We start from the raw sequence: 12601 nt of genomic DNA on the forward strand, positions 1-12601 counted from the left end.
TGGATTGAAAAGGAAGAGAAATTCCAAACCCACTTTGCCCCCAAGGATTTAGGTGTGTCAATGGAAGATTTGGTATATTAAAACAATGGGCAGATGGGACTGCCGAACAGTTCATCATGAGGTTTTAATAGGCTAAAATGAGATGTCAAATTACATTTCCAGAGGCATAATCTGTTAAATAGCAGTTGATTGCCTAGACTTCAAATTGAGAGGGAAGTTGTTCGAAGGAATAACTTTCTTTAATTTGTATGAATTATCAGAAAGAGCCTCTAGACATGGAAGCCTACATAGAGGAGATTAAAAAGAAAAATGCCTTGTATGGGACTTGTTACCAAGATCCTAAATATAAGTTTGATGTAGCAGAGTTTAGGGGTCAAAAAACTTTTGTGTGATGCCAATATACAAAAAGAATGTGTCACAGCAATGAATGAGGGGAGTAATCGAGAGCCTATGAAAAAAAAGAGAAGTAAAATTCATTTCATCCTATCTCTTTGATCACCCATATACAAAAATTAAAATTGGTGATGGAGAGACAGTAAGAGCATAAACGAAACCTGCGGAAGTCGCTGCAAATCCCAAGGACAGGGTCATTGACACAGCCCCTTCCTTAGCTCTCGCTACTTTCACCAAAGGCATGTTGGCAGGCCTCCTCTCTTCTCCTCCACTACTAGGAGTAGTAGCAAAGCTCTCTTTACTTTCTTCTTCACTCTCCTTTGAAACACCACCGACTTTCCCTACACCCCCACTGTACTATTAGCCAAATTGTTATATTAATAACTCAAACTTCTTTTTTATACCTTCGTTTCCTTTCAAGTGATCAGACCGGCGCAAAGTAAAAGAACGTAAAGTGGACGTAATATCGTACATTTCTTCTCATTGCCATTTTCTCTTCTTTTTTCTTATCAATTTGGAAGGGGACAAAATGGTGGCTTGGGTAGAAAACTTCATCCATCCATTTTCTTTCGTCTACCTTTTCCCTCCGACCAAATAATGGAAGATGACTTTTTCCTCTCCTTTTTCCTTCTACCATTTCGCATCCTCTCATTTTTCACCCTCACCAAACATAGCATAATGACTAGACTGGAAAAGGGTAATTAATTTTTATGGCCATCACCTGCTTTTATTTTGTCGCCAATCCATAGTATATTACAATGTGTTCAAAATCTTATATTCAATTGGTGTTCACGAGACCAAAATTTTATCCATAAAAAAGATAATGACAATAATCATAATATTAGTGCAATGTAAAACCAATTTCACTGCACTTAACTTCAGGCTCGTGTAATTGAACAACTGTATTAACTAACTAATGTTTACTTCCTTGATATCGATGGTTATACATTGATAAAGTAAAATAGATTTTTTTTGTTTCTCAAACCACTAATCAGAAGTACCACTTAAAAACTCCTCAAATGCTGTACCATAGGAGGCAGAGGCTCTGTATTTGATAATGAAGTCTTTGTATGAGAAGGACTTATAGAGTGCAGGATTGCTTGCATCAACCAAAGCTTTTGCTGGTTCTATAAGTGTTTCATAAAAGGGATTAAGAGCGAAGGAAGCAGTTGTCCGAGCTAAATTCGAATTTGTCACCACTCGATGATCAGCACCTTTCAACTTCCCATTGCTAATAATCTACAACTCAATGCAACACAATTCTAAGCACTATTATTAAGAAATAACTAAAAAAATAAGGTTATTTTTGTTGAGAAAAAGATGGTTACTTACATAAAACCACCCTAAACTACGGCACTTACACTTTTCATCCTTAATTGTATCAAACTTTGTAAACTGCATCCCCCTTAATTGATTGTTAAAATTAATGATAACAATGCAAGTCACATTGTTTTGCTCTTGTAGTCAGTTAATGTAGTAAATTTTATGGACAATGTTTGATCGTTAATTTGAACAGTCAATCATGTTGTGGGATGCAATTTAAAAAATTTGTGACAATTGGGGTTATGATTGTGAGTATACATAGTTTGGCTGCAAAGTGTAGGCACACGAAGTTTAGGGTGGTTTTCTATGACTAACCCTAAAAAATATGTTTGAGTTTCTTTTTTTATTTTTTTTTATTTTAATTTTATTTAATGAGACAAGATTCTTTTTCCCCTAGTTACTAAACCATATTACGTAGCAGGCATATTGAGGATTTAAAAACAAAACACAAAACCAAACAAGAACAAAAACTAGAAAAGGTAAAGAAAGTGTTAAATTTGTATTGTAATGTAATACTATTTGTCACAACTTGTATTTTTGCCCCCAAGTTACTGAACCATATTAAGTAAATAAATAAATTGACTGTGTGAACTTGTGAAGTGCTTTTCGTAGGTGGATTGGGAAATGGGTAAAGAAAGTTACTAGGAACTTCCAAGAAGGTTCCTTCTTTACAAATACCCCCACATGTTAGTTGTTTTTTTTTTTTTTTTTTTTTTTTTTTTTTTTTTTCCCCCCCCCCCCCCCCCAAGTTACTGAAACATATTAAGTAAATAAATAAATAAATTGACTATGTGAACTTGGGGGAAAATGGGCTTTTGCCCTTATTTTTTAAAATATCTAGCATAATGTTTATGTTTTGAAAATATTAAGCACCGTGTTCCTATTTTGAAACTCAATTTTAAAAAAAATCAAGTTATAAGTGGAACTCAACATTAGCATATTTTGCCACTTAATTTTTTTTTTGAAAATTCAAGTGAAACTCAACATTGCTAATGTCGAGTTTTAATTAAAAATATACATATTACTTGGTTTTGAAGATATCGAGTTTTATACAGAACTTGATTTTGTTAAAATTGAGTTTCAAAAATAGGGATATTTTGTTAAATAATTTCAAAATAAATATATTGTCCTAAATATTTTAAAAAATAAGGGCGTAAACTTGTGAAATGCTTATATGTGGGTGGATTGGGAAATGGGTAAAGAGAGTTACTACAAACTTCCAAGAAGGTTCCACAAATCAATGGATTACGGTAAAGTACCACAAATCAATGGACTATCAACTAGTTTTCAACTTTTTTTTTTTTTTGAGCTATAGTTTTCACTAGTTAAACGTTACAAATAAGGAAGTGCTATATTGTATATAGTTAGAGCTTGTGAAGATATATGTACCTGTATCAGAACACCTAAGGTAACCACAAAAGCATAAGGATTAGGTTCAACACCAATCCATTCCTCATCCTTGAAGACTTCAAGCCCATATACATCACTTTGAAGAAGAATATTAATGACAACAGGGTCTCTATGTTTGCCCAAACCCAAGGTTAAACTTGGGTCTGGGCATGGTGGATAGTGATTGACCAACAGTGTTTGATTTTCACCAAGTTCACTACTAAAATGATCGGGGTTGAGTCCCAAGCCTTGAGCAATGAACTCCAAAATCCTAAAGCCCACGTTCCTTAATTCAGCTGTATATATCGCAACAACTTCTCTGAAAAAGGTTACATGAAACATCATCAAGTAGTTCATTTTTGTTCTTATGTGTATATCAAGCCACTACTTGGAAAGGGTAAAAACTAAAAAGCATGAAAGAACAAATTAACATGTCTATGACTATGTGGATTTACCGATATTTAGGTGGCTTTTCAGGCCAAAATTGGATGTATTTCTCTACAGGATTACAATGGTGTAACAATCCATCCCTCCAGAAGTGAAACTTTTCAGTTGCATAATTATGAGTGCTTGTATACAAGTAGCAGCTCTTATTGGGGTCCTTTGAAGTTTCAATTGCCTTTTCCTCGGCAGATAATGCATGAAACTCCTTAAAAACACACATGGCCTCATCTATTAAGTTGCTAGGGACTCCATGGTTGATCACCTATTAGATGGTACAAATCATAGCATAACACAAATGTATCAAATATGAAAAAAGTTGCCAAGCATCACTTCACTTGGGAATAAATCATTGTCTGATAAAAGAGTAAAAGAAAAGATGTGGGTGGAACCTGAAACATTCCAAACTCTTGGCTAGCTTCCAAAATTTGTTGAAGTATATCGGTTTGATCATGAGCCCCAAGATCAACCACTGGAATATTTTTGCCTAGGGGGAGCATCCCTGGTCTATCTTCTGGTGGGAGTATATAGGATTCTGGCAAGGATCGATCGTTGTACCAGCTTGAAACAAGGTGCTCCATGGCTTGACAACCCAAATCTCTAAGGAAGAAGGAAATGTCTATGATGTAAATTAAGAGAACATCGACCACAAATGTACAAGTCAATAAAAAGCTTCAACTACAAGTTGATGACTAAGAGAAAGCATTAAATATTCCGTATGGCATTCCTCCTACAGTTATACACGTTTTTTTTTTCTCTCAAAAGTCGCTGTCTCAATTCTCAACTTTAGAGCACCGCTCTATCATATAAAAATGATATAATATTAATATCACGACAAAAAGTACAGGCTCCTGTGGCAGAGCCAGGACCCCAAAAATTTTTGAATAAAAATAGTAGATATACTACCTACGAGTCATTTAAACCAAATTTGAAAAATTTTAAGCAATAGATATGCTTTGGCCCCCCATATTCCGGTTAAAGTTGTTTCTATTTATAAACAATCCTAAAATTACATATGACTTTCATTTAAATAGGTTATACTAATTCTACTTAAAAACATCTAATAGTGATAAATTTATTATATAAAAAATTTACAATATATCTTTCTCAAATTATTAAAAAAAAAAAAATTGCAAGAACTAGACATTCACAAACTTACAATAAACATACATATATTTTAACAATCACCTCACAAAATAAAAGGGAAAAAAAGGGTTTCTAGTTTTTCATCCATCGTTGCAAGTCTGCAAGAATCTCATTCCAACGTACCTAAAGCAATACTTGCAAGAATCTCATTCCAACGTACCTAAAGCAATAGAGCAACATACGCATGATGCAACAATAGCAACTATAACAAGTGAGTCTTCACACTTTTCTCAGCCTCTGGCATCCTAATCTAATTTGCTCTTTTTTTTTTCTTCTGTTTTTCTTTTCATTACTTCTTTGGTTCTTCTGTTGTTTACGAAGTAGAGTACTAGAGTGTTACATTTTGCTTTACCAAGAAACATTTATCAATTGACTGTTGCCTCTACCATGTGTATGGTTGAAACTTGAAGTCTTCAAAAACAATTAATAGTCCCCACCCAAGTGGTTAGGTATGGGCCATTTGATTTTTCCTTTTCATCCTTATTTGTTGTTAAAGTATCTTATATTATATAAAATTATGAATGAATATAATGTACTACAGTATATCATATCTATAATAAAAACATTTAATTTGTTGTATTTAATAAGGTTTTTTTATACATTTAAATTCTTTATGAACATTTTAGACATTGAAATTTGGGGAAAAAAAATTGTCTACTATTGGTATTTGTTGAATCTCAGTCATTATACTTAGAGCATTAGCATTGGGGAATGCAAATTGTTAGGACATATGTGTTTTCACTTGTCAAGAACATATGTAACTTATTTATGTAAATTGGCTAATCCTTTGACAAAACGCACTCTACTTGTAATTGGGTAGTTCTAGGTGTTTTTAATACTTCAAGAAACAAGGTTTCAAAGTCAAATGTTGAAGTCATCAAGTCTGTCCAAGAAAAAGCAAGCTGAAGTGCAATTTCATTAAAGCTCGACACCTGCTCGATAGCTACCTCGACACCTGCTATCTGTCGAGATTTAAAATTTCATATTTTCTGATCTGATTTTCTTGGGATCCGTGAATAAGTTTTTGGGCATTCTTTTCTCCAAACCCTAAACATATAAAAAGGATTGTTTTAAGAGCTGTCAAGTGTGACACAAGTTGCAAACTCATTAAGCAGTCTCTGTTCAAGCAAATTGTGATCAAAAGACGAAGTTCTTGACCTAGTTCATCTTCTCTGAAGAAGTTGCTGTGTATTTGCACCATAGGGTTTTGTGACCAAGCATCTTCTTGATCTTCATCGTGTAGGATGAATTGAAGAACTTTGCAGCCAACTTTTCTTCCTTAAGTTGGTGTTCTGAAGTCGCGTACTGGGATCCGCGCATTGGTTAGTCACGTACTTGGGAACCGTGCATCAAAGGTGGGAACTGTCGCTACAGATCAAGTCCAATTGGGTATTGGGGTAAGGGTTCAACTGTAGGTTGGTAAGGTACTTGGGATTCCTTTACTTGTAACCGCTTGATTTGATAATAGTGGAGTTTCGAGAGTGGTGACCTGAAAATCACCTGGTGGGATTTTTGCTGCGAGATTTTTCCCCATTCGTAAATAAATCACCGTGTCATTTATTTTCCGCTGCATATTTAGTTATTTGGTGATTTGTTTGTGCTTCCACGCAATTGCATGATAAATTGATTAATTAATAACTTGGCTAATTAATTAATTGGTTTAATCACAAGGGGTCATTCAGATTATGGCCTATCACAAATGCCAAATGTAAGGAGAATTTGGCATTTGCAGCCCCAAATGTCTCTGCATCAGAGAATTCTAAACTCAAGTATAGCAAATTTTTTTGCAATACTGCTACAATGTAATTCTATCTTTAGAATTGCAATATAACACAATTGTAAAACGAAAAACAATATTTTATTCTCTCAACTGTCCTCTCTCATTCTGACTCTCACTTCCTCACTCTGTCTCTCACAAGTCACAGCTCCTCCCTCCTCACACCCTCTCTCACAGCTCTCTCGTTCAAAGCTTGCATCGGTGCTGGGTTTTGGGTTTTGGATTTTGGAGGTTGGATTAGCGTGGATCAGCGAGTTGGGTTTGGATCGGTGGGCTGGGATCGGTTGATGGTGGGTTTGGATTGGTTGATCGGTGAGTTTGAAATGGTGGATCTGTTGATCGGTGGGTGGATCGGTTGGGTTGATCATCGGTAGCTCCGATGGTGGCTCCAATGATGATTTTTTTTTTTGAATGGGTTTGCTCAAGTGGCGTTGCTTTAGTTTTGGTTTGGTTTTGGTTTTGGTTTCTGTTTTCTCATCTACCCTCTCTCACTCTCTAACTCGCTATTGGCCGAAGCAAGGTCCAACGAAGGCGTGGCAGTGATGGCTTTTGCTGATCGGTGACTGCATTTTTCACAATGGTGATGGCGTTTTTCTAGGTATTTTCAACGGCTTGGGTTTCAAATCGGCGGTGGGTTTTTGATTAGTGGCTTGGTTGGTGGGTGTGGTGGCCGTTGTTGGCTCCAATTGGTTTGATGGTTTATGTGTGTGTGTGTGTGTGTGGTGATGGGTTTGGAAGGTTGATCAGTGTATCATGGGTCTCTGTGTGTGTTGCTTTGTGTGTTGAACTAGTGCTAAAGGTTAAGGGAGAAAGAAAGGAAAAAAAAAAAAAAAAGACTGTTGGAAAGCCCAAGAAAATGTGACGAATCATGCCAAGTCTTAAAAAAAGTGACGGTTGGAAAGAAATAATAATGAAAGATTAAAAAATAATATTTTAATAAAAATAGAGTTTTGGGATGCTGGAGGAATTGTAAAATGGTAGAGTATAATGATAAAGTGGATTTTTGGAATAGTAAAATAGAGTAGAATTGGAATTTCTCAATGCTAATGCTCTTAGTGGGTTATAATTTAATTGATAATATGGGCAAAGTTAATAATCATTAATTTATTCTTCAAAAGAAAGAAAGATAAAAATTCAAAAAATAATACACTTTTAGGTTCTAATGTAAAAACTTTGACATCAAATAAGCGTTCTTCTAAATTTTTAGAGATTGAACCAAAAGAATATCCTTTTGGATCGTCAATGGTGGAACTTGAAGAGATTAATTTTAAAGCTCAAATGATTTAATTATTATCTCATATCTTATTTGTGCCCCCCCTCCCCAAAGATAAATTCCTAGCTCTGCCACTGATAGGCTCCATTGGTGATCTCCATGATGAAGAATAGTTTTAAGTCAATGAAAAATTGTCACTCCATGTGAGCATTTGTTTCATAACCATTATGATTTTTTTTTTCATAGATCACATGCCATACTTAAATAATGAAATATAAATCCTAATCAATCAAGCATGTGAAAAAGATTTCTATCATTAAATAACAAACTTCAATAATAAAATTTTATTAAAATAAACTTTTAAACTTTTGTTAGATAGCGTTCTTAATAAGAATAAAAATAAATAAATGAAGAACTTTTGTTAGATAGCTTGTAGTTGTCAAATTAAAAGATATATATCAATAGGTCCTAATTTGAATGAATCTTTCCGTACACAAAAAATTTATAAAATTATTTATGCGTAATAATTAATCAGGTCCAAGAATATTCCAAGCTCAGTTAGTAAAATTGCATAAGATAAGCATAGTACGTTCATATTAATTAAAGAAACTTGCATCTCCTGAACTATTCTCAAATGTGCGGAATCTTACACGTGATTTTGAGATTAGAAGTACCATACTAGAGTCTTACGGAACTGTTAAATTTTGATTTGTAAAATACAGGTTGTTAAATGTTAAAGATAAAAGTTATAATACTTTATGGTTGACCACCGCGCACTCTTGGTGCGGTGGTCATTCCATGAGAATAAGTACTTGTGAGGTATGGGGTGTGGGGGGTAAGGACCAGAGTTCAAGTCTTCATGAGAGAGTTTCATACGCATATACTTGCACTTAGATTGGGTTAGAGTAGAATTTCTATCTTGTATTAAAAAAAAAAAATTACTTGATGACTGTTAATTTGGCATTGACGTAAAAGTTCAATGCTCAAATGCCTGTATGATACACCTAAAGGAAATGTATTCCTATCAAATACAAGTGTCATTTTTTTTTCCTTTTTCTCTTTTAATAATAAAAGTGTCATGTATAGTATTTATTTTACTCAAAGATAAGTAAATGATATGTTCACAAAAATTTTACGACAATTTTGCAGCATGTTGCAATTGGTGGGTAAAAAAATTAATATCAATGGAAGGCCCAAATTATAACCAATTATAATTTGTCACATAGCGGAGGGTCTCACCGATGTGAGATTGAGCAAATCCGTAAGAGTCTTCACCCAAAGCAGACAATACCTTCCAAGGGAGATGTTCGTCCCTTCACAAAAAAAGCGCCTTTTTGTGGAGGGACGAACCTTTCCCTTAGAAGGTATTGTCCGCTTTGTCACATGAGGGGTACACCTTCACTTAGGCCCAGCACTTATAAGTCAAAGGTGGGAGGCGTCTCCCCCCGATGTGGGATTGAGCAAATCCGTAGGATCTTCACCCAAAGCGGACAATACCTTCTAAGGGAGAGGTTCGTCCCTCCACAATATATATATATATATATATATATATTATAAATTGATATGATAATGAATGTAATTGGTTTATTTTAACACAAAATTAGTGTTCAAATTATTTTTTATGAATGACACATTAATATAAGACTTTTGTTTTTTACACAAGATAGAAATTTTACTATAGCCTAATTAATTTAAGTGTACAGTGTTTAAAACTCCCTTCTAAAGACTTGAACCTCAACCTTTGCCCTCCACACCCCTGACCTCACAAGCACTTATACTCGTGAAATGATGATCACGTCGAGGGTAGGTGGTCATGATATAGTAAAATTTGTAGCATATGTAGTATCACTCTAAAACAAATTTGTTTGAACTGTTGGATTTAATCATATAGATGACCAAACGTAAAAGGCATGATACAAATATTATTCTATTTATTTGACAAAAGAGGGGGTAAATGTCTCCATTTTTTTTTTTTGTTACGGTTTTTTTTTAAAGACAAACATAACATATTCGTATTATACACGTACTTTTTTTTACCTGTATTTTTATGCCAAATTTTTTCAACGTAATTTTTTAAAATATATCAAATTACACCTATCCATATATTTTCTATATTAAACACGTATCGTATTTTACTAACTATGATTCCAAGTTTTGGTAGAAAGGTTTAATTTCAAACCAGATTATAAGAAAGCATACATATATAGTTTTAGTCAAATGGCTTTTTTAATGAGTCATGTGACTTATTCAAATAATAAGTATGAATAGTACTATAAAATATAAATTTCCGCATAGTATATTGAATCATGGTTTTAAACCCGGACCAGACCGTACAATCCAACTTGGCTAACCATGAACCCTTCATTTTTTGCGTTTCTTTGAACTTTAAGAACCTCTTTATGCCAAAAAAGCATGGACCCATACAAACCGTAGTTGAAACCATGAATGGCTCTTGCGGTTCTCACAGTTACTTTTTATTTCAGCCCATACCGGCCGAAATCAAAGATTCAGTTGACATGCATTTTAGAATTTTTTTTTTAGAAGAATTTGTCAGAGAAAGAAAAAACAGAGAAGAAGAAGACAACAAAGCAGGGCTACGTCATGCCAAGTTAAGACAGCAAGTTGCCAACACAGTCGCTGGTCACGTCTTTGTATTTTGCTGTTTCTTCTTTTTCTTCTTCTTTTTCTTTTGTTCTTTTCCATCACTCTATAATTTACTCTCATTTTAGCTGAATATTGCAGAATTTTACACATTTAAGCCACAAAACTTCCCCCTTCAGTCCTTCTAAAATTGTGTATATTTACACATTTGCTACAGTAACCATGCATATATACACGGTTACTGTAGATGTGCATCCTATTATTAATTTCACAATTTCGCACATTTTTTCCTCTCTCTTCTTTGTGTGCAAAATGAACTCAGTCTTAGACTTCTCCTCTTCTCATCTTCTTTTTCCTCAGATACACATAAACACACCCACACAAACACATACACAAAGACAAATGAACACAGAGATATACAAACACACCCACACAGACAAACCAACATAGAAAGAGAGAGGTTGGTGTTGGTGTTGGCCGCTTGTGGATCGGTGGGTCGGTGCTGGTGGCGAAGATCAAAGTTTGTGGGTTGATGGAAATGGGTCTGCATGCTTGTGAATCAATGCGGACAATGGAGATCAATGCTTGTGGGTCAATGGAAATGGGTTTTGATGCTTGTCGATCGGTGCTGGCGGCAGAGATCTGTGCTTGTGGGTCGACGGAGTCAATGCTTGTAGGTCAATAGAGATCGATGCTTGTGGGTTTTGATTTTTGTGGTGCTTGTGGTGGAGAGCTGATCTGAATATGAGAGAAAGAATAAGAAGAAGAAGAAGCTGCTTGTAAAGGGGAGGTGATCTGACACGTGAAAGGAAGAAGAAGAAGTGGTTGTGAAAGGAAGAAGAAGAAGAAGAAGTGGAGGAGGGACTAAAGATTGTCAGAGAGAGATAAGGTCAAAGAAAAAGATAAAAAGAAAGAGATAAGGACAAAGAAAAGATAAAGAGATAGGAACAAAAGAATAATAATAAAAAATTAAAAAGATATTATTATTTAAATAAAAATAGATTGTAAAATAGATGAATTGATGTGGGTATTTTGGAAAAATTGTAATGTAAAATAGAAAAAGTAAGTTCTTAGTATAAAATAGATGGAAAAATTTGGCCGGATTGATGTAATTCCTCTTAGCCCAATATGATGTGACGGGTGCAATAAATATTTTAAGTATTTTTAAGAGTAATGTTGGTACTATAATATTTAGGGCAATAGTTAATAATCCATTTTAAAAAAATTTTGACACCACTTCTATGAGAAATGAAAAAGGCTGACAAAACATTAAATTTTTTTTTTTTTTTCATAAAATCTTTCTTTTGAATGAATTATTGACCATTGCCTTAAGGGCATTCTTTAGCATTTTCCTAATATTTATATAATTTTTGACATAACTTGCCAATATGAGTAGTTAAGAGTATTCTCATCAAATGTGTTAAAAATGCTAAATGCTATTTTTTAGCATTTTTAATGCCTCAATTCATAAAAACATACTTACAATAAAGATGCTAAATGCTAAATATTTTAGCATTCAGCTAGAGTGAGCTGTTAAGTTACAGTGAGCTATTATTAATAACAGTTCACTGTAGATGGATTGTTAAAAGCAATAATAATAATTATTCTCACCAACTCTCTTTTTTCTCACTTCTCTCTTCTCTCTTCTCTCTCACGACAGTTGTGGTCTGGCGATTGTGGTCTATCATGGGTTGTGGTTTGATGGTCATGGGTTTTGTAAGGTTGAAATTTATCAACCATCTTGTTGGGTACCAATTTGCTTGTAATTTAAGCACTTTGTAACCCTGTATTTAGGTGGAATTATTGTAAGGGTAGTGTGTGAAAAGAGTGTGAAGAAAAGCTCAAGTATGTGCAAGAAGCAGAGTTTTGCGGTTAGGACTCGCGGCTGACTTGCGATTGGCAAGCCGCCAAATGCAGGCATGTGAGAAGCACACAGGGAAGGTGAAGGGTCGTGCCAGCTGTCGCACTGTAGGACAAAAGTCCTAGGCTAGCTAGGCCGTTACGTCGCGACTTGAACTCACGACTTGGATAAGCCGCGAAGTCAAGTCGCCAATCAGCCCTGTTTGGCAAAAACTGTCTCTTCGTATTCCAAACACGCACCACTATATATAGACCCTTATACCCACTAAATTGAGAGAGTTTCCAAAGAGAATTTTGTGAGAGAAACCCTAGAGAAAAACAAGATTGTCTCATCCCCAATCTTTACTTAGAGACTCTACAAATTCCTCTACTCTCTTCCTCTCCATTGTCATACCCTTGAGAGGTTATTGACCAAATCATTTTCTTACCACACTCACGTCTGTGAGAAGGTTTATTTG

The 12601-nt window shown here is 34.7% G+C and overlaps 1 protein-coding gene across 1 annotated transcript; it reads right to left on the reverse strand.

The window, feature by feature from the left end:
* Positions 1 to 1236: 1236 nt before the first annotated feature.
* Positions 1237 to 4227, reverse strand: LOC112033724 (hyoscyamine 6-dioxygenase). Its single transcript, XM_065765135.1, has 4 exons — positions 3939 to 4227; positions 3561 to 3811; positions 3106 to 3424; positions 1237 to 1632 (listed from the first exon to the last, which is right to left on the reverse strand). Exons 1-4 carry the CDS (start codon positions 4125 to 4127, stop codon positions 1381 to 1383), a joined length of 1011 nt encoding a protein of 336 aa, XP_065621207.1. The 5' UTR covers positions 4128 to 4227; the 3' UTR covers positions 1237 to 1380.
* Between the last annotated feature and the right edge of the window lie 8374 nt (positions 4228 to 12601).

Source organism: Quercus suber, unplaced genomic scaffold (genome assembly GCF_002906115.3).
Source record: "Quercus suber isolate HL8 unplaced genomic scaffold, Cork oak 2.0 scaffold_609, whole genome shotgun sequence".
Lineage (NCBI taxonomy): Eukaryota > Viridiplantae > Streptophyta > Magnoliopsida > Fagales > Fagaceae > Quercus > Quercus suber.